Raw genomic sequence first — 24,786 nt, forward strand, 5'->3', positions numbered from 1 at the left:
GATGTTGCGCTGCGGCTCTGCGGACTTTAGCCGCCGACAGCTCTTGTTAGCCGCGCGCCAGAAGCTTCCCAATTGGTAATTCCGCCGCAACGAACCACTTGCGCAGATAAACCCGATCCGCGCTCGGAGTTCTTTGACATCCCTCCCAACGTCAAGGAATGGGGCTACAATCTCGTCAGGCAATGGCGCACGGCCTGGACTCTCGGCCGACGGTGGAGGACTTTCGCGAAGACAGTGCTTGGGTGCAGCTGGCAAAAACCCACTGGCTGAAGACATCCAAGGTCCGAAAAGTCAAGCAGGATGTCATCAAGAAAGACCTATGGGACGCCCTGGAGGCCGAAAACTTCAGTTTTCGCTCACTCCTGACCTTGGAGAACCTGAATATCCTCGAGAAGTGCGCGCAATCGCCCGTTGAGCTTTCTGTTCCGTGTCAATGGACTAATTCGAAAAAATAGGTTCCTCTGGCCGACCTATACGGAAGATGCCTCCAACTACCATGTGTTGCTCATAGCCCTCGTTGTGAGCGTTAAACACCGTGAACATCTGCCGATATGGGGTATGTCGCTTTCCCGTTCTCTGGGCGCAGTTGCTAACGCGCTCAGATATCTTTTCCGACCGACCGGACGACTTCGCAAACCTCTTCCATCGAATCCTGTCCATGAGCATTGATCAGTCGCTTGCAACATCTACGCGCTTGTCGATAGTATCGTTTATAATTAGCGCGTTTCAGTCCCTCGAGAACGTCCTGATTAGAAAAGAATGCGCGCCCTTGGTTTCCATCTCGATCTGGCATAATCTTTCGACCGACGAGGCAAGAGAACGGGTGTTGGCAAAAGGAACAAACTTAAAAAAGGCATGGAGGGCCGCGGCGAAGCGATATGATGCGGGAGATGATGCTTCGAAGGCTAAGATGCGGTTCGAACGCTCATGGCTCTATACGATGCTTCTCGACTTCCTGCGGAGATTGCATGGTTCCGAGACCGACCAAGCAGAAAATCTCCGGTACTGCGAGCGCTTCTCAGAGTTTCTGGTTGATCTGCTAAGCCAGCTTCCGACGAGACGCTATGTCAATACGCTGTTGAAGGACTTGAACCTTCTATCCGTCATCCGCTTGTCCCAGCTGTATCGGACCGCCGAGAATGCGCTTTTCCGCGATTTCTACAACCTTCTGAACCATTTCATGAACTTTGCGATTGATGATTACACGGGAGAGGCTCTGTCGCCTCAGGCAATTTACGAATCACACTGCCAGGCTCTTGCGCATCTCCAGAGAACCGCCATGAAACATTTCAAGGACAAACTCATGATTCTTGCCTTGTCTAATTATGGCTCGATCGAACAGCGTTCGGAACTAGAGGGACAGTTGTCTTCGTTAGAAGAGCAAGAGCTCGAAGCCTTGTGCACTCACCTGGGATTCCGGACATCCTATCCGAAACAGTCGCAGGTCACTCCCACCCGGCACCTATTTCTGGAGATCCTCTTGTCCTTTTATGAAAAGAAGATTCCGTTCCAGGAAGCTGTCTCCCAAATCAGTATTGTTCCGACAGAAGAAAACCTCTATGATTCCTCGTTACTTCGGAACGAAACCTACGACGGATCTCGGCCGCTTGCGATCCCCAAGTTGAACCTCCAGTATCTCAGTCTCGGTGATTTCCTGTGGCGGTCCTTCCTTCTTTATCGCTCTGAGGCTTTCTTCCAGATTCGCAAGGACATGGAGTCGATCATCAAGCGCATGCAACCTCGAGCCAGCCGGGATGGTAAGAGCTTGACGTTCGACGGTTTTTCGCGCATGGCTATCCCCATCACGAAACCCGCCATCGTCGAAGTTGCGCCAGCGAAGGTTGGCTCTGCTAACCCTGCGTTTGTGAGAGCCGAGATCGCCATCGAAGTCGGCAGGCTTGCAGACCATATTCGCAGGGAGTGGGAGTCTCTTCGCCCGGACGACGTGGTTTTTCTCCTCGCCGTGCAGCCTAGTAGCGCGAACAAGTTCGGACAACGAGACACCAGCGAGAGCCCTAGTCTCACACATCTACGAACAGCAGAAATTGTCCAGGTCCTTGATGAGAATGGCCGTCCACTACGGGAGCCTGTCTCCAGCCAGGCTAACGGACATCGATCAAGACCCCGCGTTCGCCGACTGCTGGTCAATCTGGACGCTGCTGCCTTCAAGGCGGACAAAGACCGCACTGCCATGGGAAAGCCAGATATCTACCCATTTATCAACGTGATTGCGCGAAGGAAGGGAAGAGAGAACAACTTCAAGTCCATTCTCGAAACTATGCAAAGGCTCATTGTCTCGGACATCGCACTCCCTTCGTGGATTCAGGATATCTTTTTGGGATACGGAGACCCCGCTAGTGCTCGGTACACGGAGTTGCCTAACCGTCTCAAGTCGGTCGACTTCCGAGATACCTTCTTAAACTGGCAACATCTGGTTGAGAGCTTCCCTGGGATGACGATTGAGCCAGCTGGAGAGGAGAACTCAAGCTTTGGGCCGCCATATGTGTTAGAATACGTTGAAGAGGCTCCTAAGCCGCCACCCACGAATCAGTCGAAAAAGCGCAGAAGAGATCAGGTGGAAAAAGAACGAACAGGACCTAGCACCCTGCGTGTCTCGACCTACAAGCCTCCTAATCCTGGTCCTTATCCTATTGATGCTCCGAAGCTCAATAGTATCCGGTTCACCCCAGCCCAGGTGGAAGCCATCGCATCTGGGACGCAACCCGGTCTAACCGTCATTGTCGGGCCTCCAGGAACCGGCAAGACAGACGTTGTCACCCAGATCATCAACAATATTTACCACGATTTCCCGAGTGAACGCACCCTGCTTGTTGCGCACAGTAATCAGGCTTTGAATCAACTGTTCCAGAAAATCGTCGCGTTAGACATTGATGAACGCCACCTCCTGCGACTGGGTCACGGTGAAGAAGAGCTTGACACGGAGTCGAGCTATAGCAAGTATGGTCGGGTGGAATCGTTCCTCGACAACCGCAATTTCTACCTCTCGGAAGTTATGCGACTGGCAGCGTCAATCGGGGCACAAGGCGCCCACGGCAACTCGTGCGAGACTGCTGGATACTTCAATACTGTCTATATTCAGCCTGCGTGGGCGAAGTTCTGGGACGTAGCTCGCGCTGAGAACAGTACCGCCGAAAGTATTGTCGCGGCCTTCCCATTCCATTCCTACTTCTCCACCGCTCCCCAACCTGTGTTCGATCCATCGGCAACGAAAGAGGCCGTGATCGATACGGCCGAGGGCTGCCAGCGACACATTGCCAAGATCTTCTCAGAGCTGGAGGACATCCGACCATTTGAGATCCTCCGGCAACCGAAAGACAAAGCCAACTATCTTCTTGTCAAAGAAGCCAGAATCATTGCGATGACGTCGACGCACGCTGCTATGCGTCGCCAGGAAATTGCCGATTTGGGTTTCCATTACGACAATGTTGTCATGGAGGAAGCGGCGCAAGTCACGGAGATTGAGAGCTTCATCCCTTCCGCTCTTCAAAACATGAAGAACGGCGAGCTTCCCTTGAAACGCATGGTCCTTTGCGGTGATCACCTCCAAAACTCCCCGATCATCCAGAATCTTGCATTCCGACAGTATGCACACTTCGAACAAAGTTTGTTCCTCCGGCTAGTGAGACTCGGTGTGCCTGTTATCACACTTGACCAGCAGGGTCGTTGTAGGCAGAGCATCGCAGAACTATTCCGGTGGCGATACAAACAACTGGGTGATCTGCCGGTCGTTGAAAGTGTGGAAGAGTTCAAGAAAGCCAACTCTGGATTCCAGTTTGACTACCAGTTTATCAACGTCCCCGACTACCAGGGTGTTGGAGAAAGAGAGCCCACGCCTCATTTCATCCAGAACCTGGGTGAGGCCGAGTACGCTGTTGCTATCTACCAGTACATGCGCCTTCTCGGCTACCCGGCTTCCAAGATCAGCATCCTCGCTACCTACGCGGGCCAGACGGCCCTGATCAAGGATGTCTTGAGCCATCGCTGCGCCAAGAACTCGCTATTCGGCATGCCCAAGATCGTGACAACTGTGGACAAATACCAAGGCGAACAGAACGACTGTACGTACTTTCCCCGTCTATCCTCTTGGTGATATAAACTGACCGTTTCCCAGATGTCATTCTCTCGCTCACCAGAACCCGGACAGTCGGCTATCTGCGGGATGTCCGCCGTCTTACTGTTGCTCTTTCTCGTGCTCGTCTCGGCCTCTATATTCTTGGTCGTCGTGAAGTCTTCGAGTCTTGCTACGAGCTCAAGCCAGCCTTTGATTTGCTGTTCCAGCGTCCAGATAAGCTCATGCTTGCTCCGGGAGAGATGTTCCCAACCACACGATCACTGGACGACGAGGTGCAGGGCACGCCCATGGAGGGCGTGGAGCATCTCGGGCAGTATGTCTTTGAGATGACACAAGCCAAGCTCAAGGCTATGGGCGAGGCGAACGTTGTCGTCGAAGAGGCGATGCCAGATGGTGACGACGAACTGATTGATGAGGACGAAGTCATGTTGGGCGCTGGCGAGGAACAGGACGAAGACCCTCTGCACGAGCATGTATTTGAGGGGGCATAGATGATTTCAGTAATGCAATATACTCCGACGTAGTCATTGGATCTTCCTGCCTGTCTGTCTTGATATGTAGAGCCCTGAAGGTCCTTAGGACTCACCCACAATCCAATCCAATGGTCCTCCTTGATCCCTTGACAGATATCAACTAAAGAGCGAATGTGAAAGTCAAACACCTGTCAACCCCATCCGTCACCCTACAATCAATCCCCATCGCACCAGCCACAGATCAGGCCCCCACCTCCCCCTTCAGACCTTGCATAGATGAACAGGCCCCGAGTTATCGCGGTTGGACTTTGTCCCAATGCCACAGAACTTCAAGTCCTTGGTGTAGTAAACCCGCATCGGGCCCGGAGGAGCCTCCTGCTTCGGCTTGTCGTAGGCGTACCGCTGCCCACCGTTCAAGACAGGCAGCTCCCACAGCTCCACCTTTTTGTCGCGACATCCCTTCTTGAACTTGAGGTTCTCGTTGTTGTAGAAGCGCTTGGGATAGCCGCTTTTGCCGGCTTTGGTTTTGGCCTCACGGAAATGGCCGATGGCTTTGTCCTGGGGGACTTTGCCAATCAGCTCGCCGTCGTTGTTGGCGCCTCGCTTGCAGGTGTAGACCTTTGGGCATGTTAGTTCTGTCGCTGGGTTGTTGGGTGTGGGACGTACCTGGCCCCCGTTGATGTCTGCATCAGTTGGGGTTGGAGTTGCCAATGCCGAAGTGATGGCAAGGGAAAGAGTGAGGATGAAGCTGAAAGAGACCATGGTTGTTTCTGTTTGACAATGGAAACTGAGCTGTCTGGTTGATGTTTCTGGTTTCATGGTGAAGATGTGTGTTTTTATAGTCCATGATGTGTGATATAGAATTGCTTTTGTATACTGTTGGAGTGGAATGGTTACACTATTTTCAATATTGTAGATGCCAGCTGAGGTGTATATCTGACATACATCTGCAGAGAGTATCGTTGCTGTTTGCTACAGCATGTTCAATCATCACATTATCCCTCTATACAGACGGTATATTGATTAGGGTTCTTCAAGAGTACAGAGCTTCTCTATAATGGATCAGCCTCAGTCACATCCAATACGGCAATTGTTATAGGGCTATATGCCAGAACAGCTACATTCACTCTAGCTGGATCCTACTAATGAAGCATCTTTCTCTTTACTTCTTTTCTCACTACGCACCTCTAGAGGCTAGACTTTGGTATCTCCTGACTATTGCATCGTGCATACGACACCTGATTCAGGTTTCTTTGTTCTACGCCACTTAGCACAAGCCTTGCCGGATGTCTGGGCAGTCACGGTCACAGAGACATTCTCTGTATAGTATCAATCAGCTCGGAACGTTTGCTTGAAAGTAACACAACTCTATGCTTATGTGATTGCAGTTGAAATCGCTGTCTGGATCGTCGTATGTGACTTGCAACACCTCATGCAATGCAGTGGCACCCGCACACTCGGATATCATAGGCGGCAGGGCATTATCCCTCCGTAGTACAACATTCAATAAAGCCAACAAAGAGTTTGCAATAACGTCAGCATGAGGTAGGATCGACGGTGATCATGCAGTCAGCCCACATGTAATCCCCAGCATGATCAGCAGCAGCAAAGAACCAACAGATATCACGCAGAGAGCTTACTGCCTCAGCCGCGTACTTTCTCCCACCTTGCCATATAACTACCTAGGTAGACGGGAATTACCTAATCTTCGTCATATCAACCTCCTCTCCTGTTACTGTTTACAACCGCAGTCACCATCATGGAACACATCCATCTCCACATAGAAGACCCCAACCCCGACTCTTTCGATGAAGAGATCGCACGTCTTATCGAATCCGCCATCCAGGCAACCCCTATTACTTCGGCAGACGACACGGCGTCAGCCTTAGACAGCCTATACACGCGGTACATGACACACTGGCCAGAGAGAGAACCCGAAGGTTTCCTACTGCACTTCTGGGAGCTCCTGTGTATCTTTGCCAGCCAGATCCCCCACGACGATCCCGCTCAAGACAAGCTAGTTGACGTGCTCAAGGAGCTGACACGCCTTCCGTCTCGGACGATCGTCATCTGGGGCGAGGAATGTCAACTATGGAGCGACATGCCGCTATTCGGTGCCGAGTTTCCGGCCAACTGGGAAGGTAAATACCCACCAGCGAATAACTCTCTCGAAAGCTAACGAGGTGCGCAGTCTTCAAACCTGAATTACCTACAGACGTGAGAAAACAAAAGGTCCTCAACATGCACGCTTATGCCGCCCGGGCCTTCGGCCAGCGTCTCACCGCGCTCGAGCATCAGGCCATATGGGCGTTGAGCGAGGCGGTCGAGGGTGCGACAGTCCCCGTCCGTGGCGGACCAGACATCGTGTCGCAGGATCCTACTACCATAGAGGACCTTCCGTACAAAACGGCTGTCGCGGCGATGTGGGTCATCCATGCGGGACATGTTTTGTTTGGGCGCGATGAGGTTATCGAGGGGACGGCGGGGGGGCCGTTGTGGGTGCTTCCGAAGAAAGAGGCGATTAGGTTGAGGGTCAAATATAGAGGGACTCAGGGGCTTTGTGAGAAACGGTGGAAGCTATGGAAGGATCAGTTTTGTGCTATCCGGGATTGTGAGGAGGTTGAGGCGGATACTAGGGATGTGGCTCGGCGGGCTGTTCTGGCTATGGAGAGGGCCGAAGAGGAGCGTTGATCTGGATCATCTTGATAATCGTATGTTTGGTATGTTTCTTCTATCATGGATCTAAACAAGTCTGCTTGGTGCATCTGTTGAATACTATTCCGTCCCAATATCCTATTCACGGCTTGCGTGGGCTGAGTTCTTCGGTGATGTTCTGAGGATCTTTCCACGCGAGGGCAACAAACCTGTGGAATAGATGAGTATTGTATTTGGATTATTAGGAACAGGTGCATACTTGGTGTGGCTTCCTCGCGCAAACACTTCACCTTGGGAGTTGAGGAACTTGATATTGGTGTAGGCGAGAGTTTTTCCAACTGTAGGCGTTAGTTTCAGTGGATATCTATGCCCGAGAGGAGTATACATTTATCACAGGTGACCTCCTATGATATGATTAGTATTTTCAGTCTATACAGAAGTAAGTTCAATATGGATAGACATACCGCCAGGATCTTGTCTCCTACTTTGCCTCCAGAGCTCAGATACGTCACTATGGCTGATCAATACAACCAGTCATTAGGGCTTTGACTCAGCCAGCTCACCATTGAGATCAGTGGAAACACCAGTAGCGAACAGTCCGCGGGAAGCAACAGCTAGGGAGCCACCAAGGTCGACTTCATCGTTAAGACGTTAGTTCATGCTCAGAGGTTACAATAAGTGCGACTGCATACCCATGCTAGCGATGGTACCCCCATGAAGGATGCTGAGGCGGTTCTGCCATCGTCAGCCAGCCATCATACACATACGTAGGATGAAGTCTCACCGTATGATGTTTCTCAATGTCCAATTCAAAATTGACCACACCGGGTTTAGCAGCCGTCACTCGAAGCTGCAGTCGCATCAATACAGATCAGTACATCCGACATGATAAAGACGATTGTTGGTCTCAAGACCAGTATCATGGTTTATCACATTCACCTTCTCACAGAGACCAAGGATGAAACTTACATTATCTAGCAAACTGCAGACTTGTTAGAACGAACGCCCGGTATTCGAATGGCTGTACTTACCGAGGTTCTAACCCCGAGGTAGCCCGAAAGGACTCCCAAACCTGGTATCATGTCAGACTGGGTATAACGCAAGAGGAGACGAGACGAACATACAGATCTCACAAAACGCAGCGCAGTCATCTTCCTAGTCGAATACAGAGAATCTAAGGGAGAGTAGTCTGGGAGAGAGCGGAATGATATCGGGTGAGATCATCGGTTGATTCCCCGGACTGCGCTTGGTGGCCGCTGCGGTCACCGGAGGCAATCTTATCCATCGTCTCAGCATCCTCCACTCCAGCTTCATTCTCAACACCTTCTCCTCGGGTCCTTTCGTCCTCCCCTCTCCTCCCTTTCCTAATCATGCTTCAGACGTGACAGATTCCACCACTGCCGGCAACATGGCTGCTGCCCCTTCCCGCCCTTTCGATTACCTGGAGGGCCTACCTGGAACCGTCTTCCAGAAGCTCTACCAGCAACCATCCACCGCCCTCGCGATCTTCCGGCGCATGCTGCCAGACCTGGGTATGTAGATGGCGCTAGCCTTGGGGGACCTGACTCTCATCGGATGTCTAGCAAAATGTTTTGTCATGGCGCTTCTCTACCTCAAGGACCCTCTTCCCGCAAAGGATTTGGAGCTCTGGGTCAAATCGGATAGCTTGAAGTGAGTGATTCCGTCGTGCTCTGATGGACCGCTGTTAACGGAGGGGTAATCTAGAGAACGCGACAACGCTCTATCCTTACTTGGACGGTTACACATCCTGTCGAATAGAACGCTCGCAGACAACGTCCGCGCCTACATCGTTACCAACCCGTTCGCCACCTCCCTTCGACAAGCCCTCACCGGGACCGAAGAGACACAATCGTTCGGCGTATTATCGCAGCTCCCCGACCATCCTCCTGTCACCATCGCTGACCTGGACGAATATGCGCGACGCCAGTGGGAGGGCGTTCTGGGGTACATGGTGGGGACAAGCGGACTCGGCATCCAACGCGACGTCACGCTCAGCAAAGGCGTGAAGCAACTCCTCCAGGCAGGCCATCTCGTCGAGATTCGCGACCGCCGCGTGGAGATCACCCAGGACGGCTTCGCCTTTGTCCTCCAAGACGTCAGCACGCAGGTCTGGCACATCCTGATCCTCTACGTGGAAAGTGCCGAAGCCATCGGCATGGACAGCGTCGAGGTCCTCTCCTTCGTCTTCCTCCTCAGCAGCCTGGAGCTCGGCAAGTCCTACGAAAAGCAGCACCTGACCTCCAACCAACTCCGCACCCTCACCGACCTGGCCGACTTCGGCATCGTCTACCAGCACTCCCCGGATGCCACCCACTTCTACCCCACCCGTCTCGCAACAACCCTCACCTCCGACGCCAGCTCCTTGAGCAACCCCATCTCCGGCTCCCTCTCCGGCCCGGACGGTACGTCCTCCGCCAAGGCCGGCTCGGGCTTCATCATCGTCGAGACAAACTACAGATTATACGCCTACACCTCGTCGCCGCTGCAGATCTCCCTCATCGCCCTCTTCACCACCTTGAAATACCGCTTCCCCAACCTGATCACCGGCAAGATCACCCGCCAGTCCGTCCGCCGCGCCATCGAGATGGGCATCACAGCCGACCAGATCATCTCGTACCTCGCTACCCATGCGCATCCGCAGATGCGAAAGCACAACGTGTCCCGCTCCACGTCGAACCAGGCGGGCATCCCGCCGTCTGTTCTGCCGCCCACGGTTGTCGATCAGATCCGGCTGTGGCAGCTGGAACGGGACCGTGTCAAGGCCACCGCGGGCTTTTTGTTCAAGGATTTTGCCAGCTTGGCGGAGTACGAAGACCCCTGTCGATATGCGGAGGAGATTGGAGTTCTCGTTTGGAAGTCGAACCGAAAGCGTATGTTCTTTGTCACTCGACATGAGCAGGTGGCCGCTTTCTTGCGGAGTCGAAAATGACCGGGTTAGGAGGGCATTGACATTGCGCATGTATGATACAGGATGGCGTTCGGTGGGGTTATTTCCAGGTATAATAAGATCTACAATTACGTATTCAACTAAGAGTGAGGTAGTACATATTCAGTCTCGACTTGTAGCGCCTAGAGGTAGCATCGTGAAAAATTGAATCCATTCTGGGGTATCTTTCGTGCGTCGTAGTAAAGTACAGGCATCAGTCAACAGAAACTAGGAAAGACATACAACGAACAAACACCAGGAATTGAGCATACAACAATAATGAGTAGACTCCGACACACCGCCGACCAATTGGGATATCAGACAAATTCAAGACATGAAGAAACAATACATGAATCAAGGAACAAACAACAGTGTCTTCCACTGGCTCAAGGCTTTTACTCCATCCACCGATCCCCATAATGACGAATATACTCGTCTCGGAACTCGCAAAGACTGGCGGCAGCTTCGTCAGTCACGCATTCGTTTTCAAGAACCATGAATGCGCGCTTCGTGCGGTAAAGCGAAGGCTTGGACGATGTATCACCCAAGGGACGGGAATAGCTGGAGAGCATGCTGAATCCGGTAGCAATGTCGGGGTGATGGAACGAGTCCTCGTAGTGAAAGGCATTGATGAGGGTGACTAGTCGTCCCAACCAGTACTGCCGCGGTTGCGCTTCCGTCACTTTGGTAAGGTCATTCACTTGCTGCTTGGCTCCAAAGATGGTTGCAAGTGAGTCCTGCGTGTCTCCAGACGGGGCTTCTGACGTGGGAACTGGGACGTCTTTGGTAGACTCGACCTCGCGGCAGGTCATCACGTTCTCCTGGTCCTTCTTGGAACGCTGCACCAGCGACACCTTGGCTTCCTCTGCGTGTGCAGATTTGAGTGGAGATGGCTTGGGTCGACCACTCAGCTCCTGGACCCGTCTTGGAGAGACTTGCTTGGGGGTAGATTGAGGCGCCTGTCTATTAGGCTCCGTCGCCTGCAGGGGAATAGACATCTCGACCTTGTCATGCAGCACGTCATAGCATACCCCGCGAGGAGGTTGATTCTCTACGACGCGTGCTGCCTGGGGTACCGCTGACGAAACCTGTCCGTCATGGGCCTGGCGAGCAGCTTTGGCTTCAGCCACCCATGCGACGCCGGGGCCAGTGTAGGGCCGACCGGATTGCTGTTCGTACTGGATAACGAGATCTATAACCCTGCTGCTGTAGGAGTCAGAAAGAATGGGAGGCACATCTTCGAATTCATCGTCCGGATCAGTATACCCTTGCACCCACCGTCGATTCGCTTCCATCAGGCTCAGGTCGAGAGTGTTTTTATGAAGGATGAGCGACGAAATCTTTCTCGGCCTCGGGCTGTATATGATGGAGGTGTGTTGGCGTTTGGGAAGAGGTTTCTCTTCCGGTGCTGGAGTGGGAGGAGGAGATGGTGGCTTCGATATATCAGATGAAGGCGAGGTAAATGAATGGAAGGAGGTTTGGCTGCTTTTGCCGGTATTGATCGAAGATGAAGACGATCTCGTCGCTCTCTTGTGGCTCAGTCTGGAGAGACTTGCTCGTGGAGCCTCCCAAATGGCGCTGAGGCGCTTCAGCAGTGAAGCCCTGCGGCTCTTCTTTCCGAACATTTTCGTGTTGTGTCTGGAGAGTAGAAAGAGTAGGCACGTTCAGAAGACGCAGTGAATGAAACGGAAGCGGCGATTGTAGTAAATTAGCGGTGTTGGTGAAGTTGAAAGAGTGAGGAAGAATGGAGTTTGGGGAATTGGGTTGATATACTGCAGTCACAGCCACTCCCATTACCCACGATGAAGTCGTCGTCGCAGCCTGATCCATACGTAAGTCCCCTTCCTCCCCCATACACACTTCTTTTCCTTTCATCATCAATACACCAGTTGATTCTTGCGTTTTTATGACTTCTCATTTCAGTATTGTTCGGCCAACCGCCCAAGATTCATGCCGACTGGACGCAAGCTGCCACAGACTCAAGAGATATGACTCCAGAGTAACGCAGGAGCAGTATATACTGTTCTACACTCCCCAGCAGCTCTGAATCCCGGGCAATTTGGCCTGAACCCCATCTTGCGACGTCTCGAACGGCCCTTGCCGCCGATGGCGAGTTTCGGAATTACCTCGCCCATATCAGAACCTCAATTGGCGAACCCTCCAAACCTTCCAGACAATCCTATTGCAACAGTGGGAGGTAATAATTGGGTACGAAGTGAATACGTCTGCGAAAAGCAGAGACGAGCAGAGCGTTAACAACAGTCTGATCACCCTTCTTCAGGCCATCACGGCTATACACCGCTTCTGCGTCAATCCTGGATGATCTCCTGAGAAGCGTCAAGGAACCTGGTGATAGGTACGGCGTAATAAGGCCTTCTCTCAGGTTGAGAGTTGCTATCTCAAACGCTGTCCTCGGCCAGTCTGCTCTTGGGATCAACCCTATCGAGGAACCCGCAAGAAAACCCGAACTGCAACCTCAACTCGCAGGTAAAAAGCATCTTGACACCTGGAATGCTCAGACATATTGCTAAGTAAGCCCTACAGAGCCACACTTCAGGTGCTCCATCGTCTCAGAGACTGACGGCTACTCTTCATAAGTTTTGTATATCTCGCAGGGAGTGACAAAGTCTGATGTAACTCTCTCCCACTTTTCCCTTTCTTCCGTTCTTCTTACTCAAATCCTCTAGGCTTCTCCATCCTCTGCATGTCCACGCATCCAGTCATGGCACCACAGGGCAGAACCGCGTGCAACAGGCTGAACCTCTGCGAGAAAAACTCGTGGATCAGATATCAGAGTCCCCAACACGGGAGAATCCTGTACGGCTCCATGGACAGGGAAGAGCTGGTGATTCGGAAGTCTCACATCTACGATTTCACCGGGGAGGATACTGTCCTTGTTGACTTTTTTGCCCGCATGTTGCTGAGTTGTTCGGTTGAGGAGCCGTTGCAACGTCTGTAAGCCAAAATGGCCATTACAGTATCCAGTACAAGGGCACTTAGAAGTACGTCTGGTGGAATATGCCTGGCTGTCTTATCACGTTCTTCGTTTCTAGTAGACTTATTTGGGTAATGCTGAGCCTATGTCCTTCCATAACCAACGCCCAACTCCATCCCAGTCATCACTGTACATTCAAACATCACGTAACTTATTCAGAATCGCTGTCAATGACGAACCCAGCGCGCATTCGTCTTCGGCCGGAGGCAGCTACTGGAGTGTCCTCATCCTCTTTCGCCTCCCCAGGTGGACCATTCCTGTCAGAAGCAGCAGAGCTTTCTCGATTTCGTCGGAAAGCCAAGTCATCCTCGAAGCGCAAGTCATCATCAGAGTCGTGGTCACCAGTCTGCAATCCAGGTGAATCCGGCTCGGAGCCTCCCATGATGAGATCATCGTCATCTTCGGGTATATCCTGTCGCAGCCGCTTATTTTGGCTTTCGGAGTCACCAGCGATCTGCGGATCGCTAGGCCGCTTGCGCTGAGTCTTCTTACCAGCCTTGTTGGCAAGCTCTTCCACCTTCCCAAGAAGCAAAGCCTGTCTGATTCTTTCGGATTGCTCTTTTCTTCTCTTTTCCTCAAGACGGAAGAACTCTTCATCTGCCTCGTCATCGCTCTCTTCATCGCTAGCGTGCACGTATAAGTCACTCTTGATTTTGGCCTGACGACTTCGTGCATTCTCTTCGCGTGCGCGGCGGCGTTCTTCGATGGTCTGCTCATCGAGTGGCTCCTTTTCGCCATCATCGTTTTTGCACTTCTTGCGCTTCTTCTTGAGCTCCTCCAGGGCGTTGCTCTTGGATCGAGGGTTCGGTGGGAAGAGGAACTCAGGGGTATCCTCGCCCTCGGAATCATTTCCAAAGCTAACCTCTTGCGTCGGCTCGAAGCTGCCCCTGTTCTCTCTCTGGAACTTGCGTTGAAGCATCGCCTGTGGCTCGCGGTCAAAGGTGCCCTGGAACGGGTCCGCGAGACACTTGTCAACTGTCGATTTGATATCCCGGATGTCTGCCGAGCTCAGATGTGCAGGAACAACCCACGACGCTCCGGGGATGTCTTCGACTCCGAGTCGTTCGAACTTGACCAAGGCCATCAGAAGACGGAGCTTGGCGTTAGAGAACATCTCGTTTTTGCAGTCGTCGTCAGAAGGTTCGACGGCTGGAACATGTTAGCTTGGTACCAGTCTTGGACATATCAAGGATACGTACGAATCATGGGATTAGGAGCCCGCGACGCTCTCGTGTTCTCTTCACGCTCGGCGGCTTCCTGGATCTCAAAGGCCTCTCGTTCATCTGCTGCTGAGTCCAAAACCCCACTCAACCATGAGACAAGACGGTTTTTCCCGTCCTTGACCAAAGCCCCGATGACGATTTTGATCTTGTCCTCGGTTGTCTCCGCGTCGTTGGGATTGACCACCAGTTCGGCAGGGGGCCGCCTGGTCACGGAGATTGTTTGTTTCTCGTGCCCAAACTCCAGGTAGTACATCGTAGAGTTGATCTTGCTGAAAAGCATTTCTGTGATCAGCGCAGGGCGCTGGTCGATTTTCTTGACCATTCGCCGGATGAGTTGTCGGACAAACTCTTCCCACTCCTTGAAGATGGGCTTGGTCGAATCCATACCTCCCGGGCCCTTGATCATGCGGTAGAACAGGTTGATGATGTCGACGCGGAACAGCAGAACACTCATCTCTTCTTTAAAAGCTATTCTGTAGAAATAGCGATGGAGGCGTTTCAGCTGGTCAGAGTTCAGCTCCCGGTAGAACCGGGCAAAGGAGACAAATGTGTCGACACATTTCTGGTTGCAGAACTTGGCGGAAAAGCGTCTAAAGTCGAACTTGCGCTCCTTGGAAACCCTTTCAGCTTCGAGCATTTCTTCCTCCTCGGAGTCCTGCTCCTCTCCGTTGTTCTCGTCGCCCTTCTGCTCGAGCTGCTTCTTTCGTTTAGCACGTCGTCGAGATCGGATCTGCATATCGGTGTTCTCCTTCGAATAGCGCTCCAACATTCTGAGGAATACATGGGAAAGCTCGGTGCATGCATCCAAATATCCATATCCCTGATCCTTGTATCCGCGGACAATTGCGAGAATGCGGTCATGGGTCGTCTCCTCATAGAAGATGCGGTTCTGAATGTTCTCCGCAATCTCTTGGTCTTCTTCAAGTGGCGATGTTGCCATTTCCTGGACCGTTAACAAGATCTGCGTGAAGCAACGCATCTCCGCATTGAGGTCGGCCCAGTCTTTCTGGTCAAAGCTGTATTGCATAGATCGGTTCAGGAAAACGAATGTCTCCTGGTTCAGGACACTCGCGATGAGGGAAAAGCTGTCTGGTTCGAATTCCTTCGCGGCCTTTTCACTCTGCGAATGCTTCTCTCGTTGGCGCACCCGTCGCGTACGCTCCGCTTCCAGAAACCAGGCAACTGCATAGAAATACTGCCGGGAGTTGATGTCCATCACTCGATCCGCCTCACGTTCGATGGCCTTTCGGACGTGGGTGAAGAGTGGGTTGAACCCAGAATCCAGGAATTCCTCCACAAACATCCTTAGGTTTTTGCTGGCAATTGGGTTGAGATGCACCGGTGTGTCGAAGTCGTTATTCACCACTGACAGCTCCTGCTTCTGGCGTTGCTTTGGCTTGTTCCATTTCTTCGACTGATCCATCTTGTACAACGTCGCTTGGCTGTCCTTTAGCACATCCTGACCTGAAACGGTCGACATTTTGGCATCGTCACGTTTCACCCAGATCATTGTTCCGAATCGACCATGCCGCGTTGGCGCGTTTTTGGCGTACTCCCTTCGTAAGGATGTCTCTTTGCTCAACAGCTCACTCAGCTCGTCCGTCCGCTTGGCGCTTCGCTGGGCATCACTCATGAAAAGCTTCTCCACGTCAACACCCTTGATGAGGTGGAACACAATCTCGAGAAGAACCATGTCTTGCATTGTGAAATCATCGCCCACGTTAGAGCACATGGTGAGGAGAAGAGCGAATGCGTCTTGTTCCTGAAACGCATTGATTGTCGCGGATCTTGAGGTCTCCTCTTCGTCGCCCTCGGCCGCGAGCCGGGCATTTGTGGATATGATCGCGATATTGCGGAGCAAGTAGAGCATCAGCTTGAGTATGCCTTCGTCACGGGTCGTCCGTTCGGATCGAGAGACCGCCATGCTAGGAAGGGCGATGCGGATGATGGCTCGGAGAAGGGGAGTGTGGCCGCGGCTGAGAAGACCCCGTTTGTACAGTACCTGCACATGTTGGAGATATGGTATATGGCGAAGGTGGTTGGCGGGCATTTCGGCATGGACCTCCAGCGGCCAGGTCAAGGGTACTAGCAATTCCACTTCTGAAGTCAGTATAGGCCAGGTGCGTTGTGGAATCTGACTTACTGCATGCCAATGCGATCCGAGACATATATCGGCTTCCCTGATTCCCATGCCACCATGCCGACAGAATGGGTAAGAGGTCACCATTGACCAAATTCGACTCTCCTAGACATCGCGCAACGTCCATGCGATTGTACTTCTCGTCATATAATTTCAACCACCGTCTGATATCGCGCAGACATGCCAGCGCGTCGTCTCCGAGGACGTATTTGTCCGCATCCTCGCCATTGAAGCCTCCCAGCTACCGCAACGTCAGTACGGACAGCGCCGATAAAGCATTTACACTCACCGCAGTAACAAGACTGTAAACATGTGCGCGGACATCAGGGTCCACCACTTCAACCGTCTGGCCGAAGGCTAATTCCTCGTCCATGCTGGACCGATATTCTGGAGTCGTCGCCGGTCTCCTGCGGTTTCAATAGCGACGTTATCGCCAGTCAATATCCGCGACACCTTAATGAGAATGCGCGCCCTCCGCAGCCAATCAGAACGCGTACTCACGCGTCGCCGCGTTTCGGCCCCGGGGATGCGGCAATACAGATAATCCGCACAGCCGAAGATAACCGATGACGTCGGATCACATGAGAACCGCCCGCGGATAATCAACATCGGCGGTTGTAGTTATAGATTGCCAGTCTTTCTCCTGGCCCCGTCGCTATCTTCCGTTTCTACATTCTTTCGGGTTCTCGTTGGATACCTCCTGCCGCTGTAACCATGCTGTCCTCTTCGCTTCGCACCCTCTGCATCAGAGGCCCCTCAATTGCCTCTCGTTCCTTCAGCACCACTTCCGCCGCCCATGCTGCCGAGGTTAAGTCTCTGGGTGTCATTGGAGCTGGTCAGATGGTATTTTCAACGCCCTGCAGGTAATTACTATTTGCAGCTGCTAATAGAGGTATATAGGGTCTTGGGATTGCACTGGTCGCCGCTCAGAAGGCCCAGGTTCCTGTCACCCTGATTGACAACTCCCAGGCGTCGTTGGATAAGGGTCTCAAGTTTGCCGGTATGTTCCATATCTTCCCAATTCTCATACCTTGGCCATTATGCTTACCTATCATCTCCAGACAAACTACTCGAAAAGGATGTCTCCAAGGAGCGGATCACCCGGGATGCCGCCGACGCCGCCCGCTCCCGCATCACCACGAGCCTGAAGATGGACGACCTGTCGTCGGTGGATTTTGTCATCGAGGCCGTTCCGGAGATCCCCGACCTCAAGACCTCCATCTTTTCCAAGCTCGCCCAGGTCGCCCCGAAGCACGCCATCCTCGCGACCAACACCTCCTCCATCTCCATCACCAAGATCGCCGCCGCCACGACGACCGATCCGACAGACCTGCAGGCTCCGTCGCGCGTCATCTCCACGCACTTCATGAACCCCGTGCCCGTCCAGAAGGGCGTGGAGATTATCTCCGGTCTGCAGACGTCCAAGGAGACCCTGGACACTGCGATTGCGTTCGTCGAGCGCATGGGCAAGGTCGCCTCCATCTCTGCGGACTCGCCGGGCTTCCTGGCCAACCGCATCCTCATGCCCTACATCAACGAGGCGATTATCTGCCTCGAGACTGGTGTTGGAGGTCGCGAGGATATCGACAATATCATGAAGAATGGAACAAATGTCCCCATGGGTCCGTTGACCCTGGCTGACTTCATTGGTCTGGACACCTGTCTCGCGATCATGAACGTCCTGCACCAGGAGACGGGTGACAGCAAGTACCGGCCTTCGGGACTGCTGAAGAGAATGGTCGATGCGGGCTGGATGGGTAAGAAGACTGGCAAGGGTTTCTATGAGTACTGATTGCTGTCTGGTCTACGAGCGAATGCGATGCGATATCCCTGTATGCAGTAGATTTGTTAGTACATTATCCGATGTTTGAGTTGCGACTGAAAAGAACCACGATTGGACTGACTCGAAGTAACACTTGATCCCAAAGTACTTCTACGAGAAACTTATACCCAAACTATTGTCCTGTATACTTGCTCCATTTGCATGTGCAGGTGACCCCGCAGAACCCTAATCAGCAGCCCCGCATCTCCAACCAAAATTTCTCCCGCCCAAAAGCACTCCAACGAACAACTCACAACAAACCTCGACATCACCAACACGCCAGTTCTCAAAATGGCCGACAAATTCCCCATAACTCTCACGACCTCCATCACGCTCGCGGAGCAATTCCAGCAGGCCCTCTCCTCCCCAGACACCACCCCCTCCACCGCGCACTCAGGAAAAGATGCCCTCCCGCTACTGTCCGCATCCGCCACCGCGCTCAAAGCGCAAGTGACCAAGCTGTCACTCCTGGCAATTACGTCGCCATTCACGCCGTCGGCGGCGGTGTCCGTCCTCAGCGATCTGAACGAATCCGTGCTCCCGACACTCGTCAGCGCCGCGATGCTCGTCACGCCGGATTTCCATACAAAGGCCTTCCAGGGCGAGGTGCGGAACTTGACCAAGACGACTTTGAAAGAGGTTTTGTCGCTACTGGGGGAGGTGAAGAACGTCGCGGCGAAAAAGGACGAGGAAAAGAAGGCGAAGAAGAAGGAGTCCGACTTGGCGCAGGGGGAGAAGGATGTCGTCACCGTCGCGACGGGGCGCGTGTGGGACTCGTGTGATGTGCTGGTGGATGTTGCGGCGAAGGGGGTTGTGGGGTTTGTGGTGCGGCGCGTAGAGGAGTGGAGGGATCTTGTGCGCGACGCGGTGGAGGAGATTGAGGAGTGGGATCCTGAGGAGGAGGGGGATGAGTTCTTTGATGAGTTGTTGAGTGATGACGAGGAGGGAGATGCGAAGGATGATGACGATGAGGGTGGGGATGGGGATAGTGCTGCGCTGCATGAGCAGAAGAAGACGACGCTGCGCATCCTCAAGCCGGTTGGGCAGGTTTATCCGGCTGTCGTCGCGCATCGGCTGAAGAAGGCTGTTGAGTCGCCGGCTGTCGTTAAGAAGTTGGGATCTTTGATGGCGCAGCTGCAGCGCATTCCGGAGAATATCGACGAGGTTGCTGGGGCGTTGTATGAGGAGGATTGGGAAAAGTGTACGCAGTACCTGCGCAAGACGAAGGATTGTGCAGTCAAGGCTGTGGAATTGGTGGTGACGCCGCTGGACGACTCTGCGGACAGCCAGCAGCGAACGGATGACAAGTTTGTCCCTTGGTCGAAGACGTGGATGAAGGTCATTGAAGAGGTTAGCAAGCCTATCGATGGTTCTGCAGGTGCGGAGTAGGACAATGTATCAACCCTGTATATAGTCAAGGCATATAGACGTTCATATCCAACTCTCATATCTCATGAAAAAAAACTCCCCAAGAAAACATCTATTAGATATCCAAAATCGTATGTACATTGAGGAAATGTAATTGTCGCCGCTCAGCTACCTCATGCATATCAATCCTAGTCCTCAAGATCAGACTCCCACTGGCTCAGTTCGTCGGCTGGAATGCGATCCTTTAACCATTCGAGGATAGCTTCTGTACCTTTGGCAACAATCTGCCACCGAGGCACTCGAAAAGTGTTACCTGACACCTCGAACCGCTTGAGAGCCGACCCACCGCCCCAGTTCTTGCTCGAGCCCTCGGCTCTGAGCAGCCCAATCTTCGGTGGCAGTGAGCCGATGTTGTTATTGCCCACGTCCAAGGCTTGAAGGCCCTGCACAGCGTCGAAGTCTAGGCTGTCAAATCGATTATCGGCAGCAAGGAGCGTCGACAGGTTCGGATAGCTCCGCCGCACGACAGGCAGAGATCCAGAAAGTCGATTGTATGAGATGTCAAGGACATTCAAGGACGGAGCTGTGAGATTGGACAGCATTGGCTCCAATGTCGTCAGGTTGGTTGCGCTGAGATTGAGCGACTGGAGATGCGGAAGCTCGACGGGCGATGTAAAAACAGACGTACCCTCTAATGGGTTGTGGGACAGATCCAGATCTATCAGGCTAAGCGACAGGAAGTTCAGCGCTTGGATAGGAATGGTGTGCAGTTGGTTGTGTTGCAGGTATAGACACTTGACTTCTTCGGGGTCCAATCTCTCCAGTTCGTGAAGATCGAGCTCCTGCATGTCAGTGTGTGACCTGTCGAGGACCCCTCGTTTGATCTGCCAGGCGGCCGTTTGGGACGGAGACTCTGGTGCTAGAGTGAACTGCGTTGCAACAGAGCCCTCATCATCTGTATCCAACGTTTCCGGTTCGCATCGATTCCGCAGATCGCGCTTGATCTCCTCTGTGCTTATGTTCAGGAACTTTCGTTCTCTCAGGGGATTGTTGGCTATCCGAAGCGTGACTAGACTCTCCATCAGACCGATCCTCTCATCTAATTTTGAGATATCGTTGCCAGTAAAGTCCACATTCCGTATGTTTTTCAGTTCAACAAACCCATCCGGAAAAGCGGCTAGGCGATTATCCTCGGCTGATAGAGTCAAAAGTGACTGCCACGAAGCCACATTTGGCAGGTTCTGTATGCGGTTTATGCTGATTGAGATCCATTGCAGGTTAGGAAGCTCAAGCGTATCATTTTCCGAGAGCGCAGTGAGAGCATTTCCAGCCACATCAAGATTCTGCAACGTCTCGAGTTTGGTTACAGAACCTGGTATCAAGGTTCCCGCCAGCTTGTTCTTGGGAGAACTAAGGTCTTTGATCGGAAGTCTGCTTAAAGCATCGAAAGGTAACGAGGTGAGTTGGTTACTGCCCACGTTCAAAATTCGGAGGGCAGACAGCTCTGCGATTTCGTCAGGGAGCGCAACAAGCGAGTTCTCATGCAGGTCTAGGGATTCCAGGTTGGTCAGGCGACCAATATCTGAAGTGAGGGCCCCTTGTAACTGGTTCTTTGCCAGCCGTAGATCTCTAAGCGACACCATCTCCGTCACCACAGCTATGTCATCCATTTTCAGGTTATTGTTGGAAAGATTGAGAGTGTGGAGTCGTTGAAGCCTTCTGAGCCCTATCGGCAGAGACTGCAGCAGGTTTCCGTGCAAATCAAGGAGCTCCAGGCCACCAAATTGGTTTCCTTTTTCATCAACTTCCGGGTCAAAGTCGGAGGGATCGGTGTCAGGAAACGCCGAATCCGGAAGCTCAGTGAACTCGTTGTCCGCTGCAATGAACTTGACCAGGTCAACGCTCTCGTACCAGTCAGTGGACGAGTCGGGATCAAAGTCGTACATAGTCATGACTTCCTGGGGGAGTTCTTTGAGAGACATCGCCGCAATGTTTAGGTGTCCTGAAGTCCGGCCCGTTTCAATTCGCTTCCGCAGAACACCTTTGTTCGGATCTTTTGGCCCTTGGTTGAACGGGTCTGCCGTATCAAGTACATCCCAAGACTCCTGAGACGCAGGTTTGGAAGTGGTCTGCATGGCCGCTTTCCGTGCCGCTTTGGCTTTTGCGATCGTTTCTCTCAATGCATTTGAAGACTTGGCAACTTTCCTGGTCTCTATCTCTGATTGTTGCTCTTCCGATAGGTCAGCTGGACGTGGCTTAGGTGATGGCGATTTAACTGTGGTCGAAGCTGGCTTCTTCAAGAAGGACGGCGTATTCGTTGGAGTCTTCCGTGTTTTCTTCACTTGAATAGATTGTCGCGGGGTCTCCATACCAGAGTTATCAGGAACTCTAGTGGAGGGTGGTCGGATTGACTTTGTGGGGGTCACATCGCCATACGCACTTGGTTTTGGAGACGGCCTCCTCAGCTTTGAAGGACTGTCGTTGAAGTCCAGGGAGCCGTGTTCAGTTGGCATGTTGTTGGCCGACAATGATGAGCGAGGCCTCGACGGCAGCCGAATAGCCGACGCCGGCTGCGAGAGGAAGTCATTTCCGCTTGGCTGGCGCGATGATGATCTAGATGGCGATCGCGAGTAGCTGGTAAGAGAGGACGGCGGTCGAGAAGGCGAACGAATCGGGCTTTTGGCATTGAAAAAGCTAGACTTTCTGGAGGAGGCGGGGGACGGGGGGATTTGCGATAGAGTCTCGATTGTCCGCTCCGACAACGAAGGTCGCGCGCGACCTCGCGCCTCCGCATCCTCAGCAATGCTTTCGGTCTCCATTTCTATGGCTTCGTTCTCGTTGGTCACTATCTCTTCGAGTGCCGATCTTCCGCTGTCACTTCTCCCAGCGCGAGAGATGTCTCTTCTCTGCTGTAGACCATTCTGAGTTCTGTTCGGCGGGTATTTTGGAAGTGGCTTCTTGAACACAGGATCTTCCGACGGCCTGCGTAATCTGGAATTGTCGAGACCCGGGTCTGTTCGTAACTTTTCGCGAGAGGGCGAAGGTCTGATGGGCTTCGAAGCGGATGATGTCGGCAACGGGAGTCTGGAAGCCAACCGGGGTATTCCGCTTGGGCGCGGCTGTGTTCTCTGATGGTCCATGACCCTGCGGTTCGGGTCGATTTATTGACGAGAGGTATGGAGAAAGTGGTCGCTATTGTACAGTGTCGCCTCAGAAGTAAACGTCGCTCATGATGCTGGTGCGGGGGTAGAAGACGTAGGAAGAAAAGGAAGAGATCAAGGCTACCTGGATGACAAATATGCAGAAGGACGACGGCACAAAGATAGATCGTCAGCGATGTTTCAATCTTGATATGGGTGTCAGAGGTGCTCTTAGACACTCAGGAGATGCTGCGGGTTGATCGGGGATATTTATTGCAATTGTTTACGCCGCAGATGTTGATGCCTGAGGCTGCAATCGGTCTGCGGTTGATTGACTGCGCTAGTCCCCGATTGGTACGATTTCGCTCCACTTCATCATGAACTCAACATGGCTTCAGGCACAGACTATTAAGAGATCCGGGCTGACACATTAGCGCATGCTTTAGGAATTATCGTGGTTGGATGACTAGGAGTAGTGTAGCTTTCATTTGAAAAACATTCGAATTATATCATTCAAGACAGTACCTACTTACCCCCATGTGCTCTGTTATATATATCTTTCGGATTATCGGACCACATAGTCTCTGCGTATTATGAAGTTGGCTTTGGAATACTTCTCTCGAAAGCAATACATATAGGCAGACATGAAGCAAAGGCGGAAGAAAAGCGTCTATAAGATATACTTGGTATAGTAGATATACTCCCTTTACTCTCAAACTTGCCTTTCATACTTCAACTCGTCACTAGTCCAGAGAGACCCCAGAAAGCATTATATATCAGGAGAGCTAGATATATCACATCTATGTCTGACCTGACAGAACTGCACACTTGTATGTTGCAGGAAGAGGGTTCTTTTTTTGTTAATATCAATGTAACCTCATGTGTTACACCATCTGATAGACAGGTACTATTCATGTTCACGCACTGCGCACACAGTGTACCTGAGATACCCAAGATAAATGAGAGCCAAAAGACCTGCCAAGCTCGAAGATATAAACATCAGTATAGCAAGCAGCCAAACAGTGCCATCAGAGAGCTCTTCAAGAACTCTTCCCCGAGGTCTTGAGAGCGGTTGCAATAAGATGAGATAAGACACTGCATGCCATAACTACCTCAGCCATGTTACATGAGCCGCAAGCTGACCTGCAAACGTCCCGTGTCCTTTCTGCAGCAGACAAAGAATCACGTCCGAGTAGTTCTGCACAATGACTGACAAGATGAAGGAACAAGCACTATGGAGTAGACGCCCTGGTTGCCTCAGTGACCGCCAGGCTGACCCATGGGGTTCGGCTTCTGTTTACTTGCCCTGATCACCGCACTAAGCCGCATTAGGCAAGACGCGGTTCTGGCGCGCGGCTGGGCTCACGTGGATAGGAACGGAGCCCTGTGGTTGGTCAAAAGCGAGCGATCGCAAGCGACTTCCCAGCCTCCTGATGTGCGAACGCCCGCCGCTTGCAACTTAAGGCATCAAGCACTCCGCCCGCACTCCTCCTTGCTTCTCACATCATTTCCATCCGCTCCATCTCTTCCGCCTTCTGATGTCCCCTTGCTCCTTCTGACCGTCTTCAAGTCGTTCGTTTGGAATTTCTCCGTCGTCCTCGCTCGGGTCTTTTCCACTCCAGCTGTCACTAGTATCGCCTGTTTGGCCTGAACGTGCCTGCGCCGTCCTATCAGTGATAAGCACAGACGACTCCGTGGTCGCAAATCAGCCCGTGGCATACCAATTGAGCGGCCTCCGATCAACATCGACCGCTCCTCTCTTTTCCCAGGCCTCTCATCCTATTGTCAGTTCACAGCGACGGTTTAGAAGCCCACACAGCTCATCGCTCGAGCACTGACTTGCCCTGTTGTATTTCCGGTATGCGCCTGACCGCCCTACAGGTGGCTTATCAAACGCGACTAACCGACGCCTAGTGTGAGGATACTTCCC

The 24,786-nt window shown here is 52.5% G+C and overlaps 9 protein-coding genes across 9 annotated transcripts; 4 read left to right on the top strand and 5 right to left on the bottom strand.

The window, feature by feature from the left end:
- Positions 1 to 182: 182 nt before the first annotated feature.
- On the top strand, positions 183 to 4,111 carry ATEG_02729 (RNA helicase aquarius; the record flags this gene model as incomplete). The annotated part of the gene is made up of 3 exons (XM_001211907.1): positions 183 to 394; positions 456 to 556; positions 603 to 4,111. 3 exons carry the CDS (start codon positions 183 to 185, stop codon positions 4,109 to 4,111), a joined length of 3,822 nt encoding a protein of 1,273 aa, XP_001211907.1.
- A 716-nt stretch (positions 4,112 to 4,827) lies between these two features.
- ATEG_02730 (uncharacterized protein) lies at positions 4,828 to 5,328 on the bottom strand (the record flags this gene model as incomplete). The annotated part of the gene is made up of 2 exons (XM_001211908.1): positions 4,828 to 5,184; positions 5,233 to 5,328. The coding sequence occupies 2 exons, from the start codon at positions 5,326 to 5,328 to the stop codon at positions 4,828 to 4,830; spliced, it is 453 nt and encodes a 150-aa protein (XP_001211908.1).
- Positions 5,329 to 6,325: 997 nt separating this feature from the next.
- On the top strand, positions 6,326 to 7,257 carry ATEG_02731 (DUF3632 domain-containing protein; the record flags this gene model as incomplete). The annotated part of the gene is made up of 2 exons (XM_001211909.1): positions 6,326 to 6,707; positions 6,758 to 7,257. The coding sequence occupies 2 exons, from the start codon at positions 6,326 to 6,328 to the stop codon at positions 7,255 to 7,257; spliced, it is 882 nt and encodes a 293-aa protein (XP_001211909.1).
- A 1,372-nt stretch (positions 7,258 to 8,629) lies between these two features.
- ATEG_02732 (TFIIH/NER complex subunit TFB2) lies at positions 8,630 to 10,171 on the top strand (the record flags this gene model as incomplete). The annotated part of the gene is made up of 3 exons (XM_001211910.1): positions 8,630 to 8,753; positions 8,805 to 8,892; positions 9,001 to 10,171. 3 exons carry the CDS (start codon positions 8,630 to 8,632, stop codon positions 10,169 to 10,171), a joined length of 1,383 nt encoding a protein of 460 aa, XP_001211910.1.
- A 392-nt stretch (positions 10,172 to 10,563) lies between these two features.
- ATEG_02733 (uncharacterized protein) lies at positions 10,564 to 11,463 on the bottom strand (the record flags this gene model as incomplete). Its single annotated transcript, XM_001211911.1, has 1 exon — positions 10,564 to 11,463. One exon carries the CDS (start codon positions 11,461 to 11,463, stop codon positions 10,564 to 10,566), a length of 900 nt encoding a protein of 299 aa, XP_001211911.1.
- A 148-nt stretch (positions 11,464 to 11,611) lies between these two features.
- ATEG_02734 (uncharacterized protein) lies at positions 11,612 to 11,962 on the bottom strand (the record flags this gene model as incomplete). The annotated part of the gene is made up of 1 exon (XM_001211912.1): positions 11,612 to 11,962. One exon carries the CDS (start codon positions 11,960 to 11,962, stop codon positions 11,612 to 11,614), a length of 351 nt encoding a protein of 116 aa, XP_001211912.1.
- A 1,352-nt stretch (positions 11,963 to 13,314) lies between these two features.
- On the bottom strand, positions 13,315 to 16,899 carry tof1 (putative DNA repair protein (Tof1); the record flags this gene model as incomplete). The annotated part of the gene is made up of 4 exons (XM_001211913.1): positions 13,315 to 14,312; positions 14,363 to 16,486; positions 16,530 to 16,767; positions 16,816 to 16,899. The coding sequence occupies 4 exons, from the start codon at positions 16,897 to 16,899 to the stop codon at positions 13,315 to 13,317; spliced, it is 3,444 nt and encodes a 1,147-aa protein (XP_001211913.1).
- A 341-nt stretch (positions 16,900 to 17,240) lies between these two features.
- On the top strand, positions 17,241 to 19,737 carry ATEG_02736 (uncharacterized protein; the record flags this gene model as incomplete). The annotated part of the gene is made up of 4 exons (XM_001211914.1): positions 17,241 to 17,369; positions 17,427 to 17,526; positions 17,588 to 18,311; positions 18,531 to 19,737. The coding sequence occupies 4 exons, from the start codon at positions 17,241 to 17,243 to the stop codon at positions 19,735 to 19,737; spliced, it is 2,160 nt and encodes a 719-aa protein (XP_001211914.1).
- Positions 19,738 to 20,277: 540 nt separating this feature from the next.
- On the bottom strand, positions 20,278 to 22,856 carry ATEG_02737 (uncharacterized protein; the record flags this gene model as incomplete). The annotated part of the gene is made up of 2 exons (XM_001211915.1): positions 20,278 to 20,321; positions 20,405 to 22,856. 2 exons carry the CDS (start codon positions 22,854 to 22,856, stop codon positions 20,278 to 20,280), a joined length of 2,496 nt encoding a protein of 831 aa, XP_001211915.1.
- Between the last annotated feature and the right edge of the window lie 1,930 nt (positions 22,857 to 24,786).

Source organism: Aspergillus terreus, genomic scaffold (genome assembly GCF_000149615.1).
Source record: "Aspergillus terreus NIH2624 scaffold_3 genomic scaffold, whole genome shotgun sequence".
Classification (NCBI taxonomy): domain Eukaryota; kingdom Fungi; phylum Ascomycota; class Eurotiomycetes; order Eurotiales; family Aspergillaceae; genus Aspergillus; species Aspergillus terreus.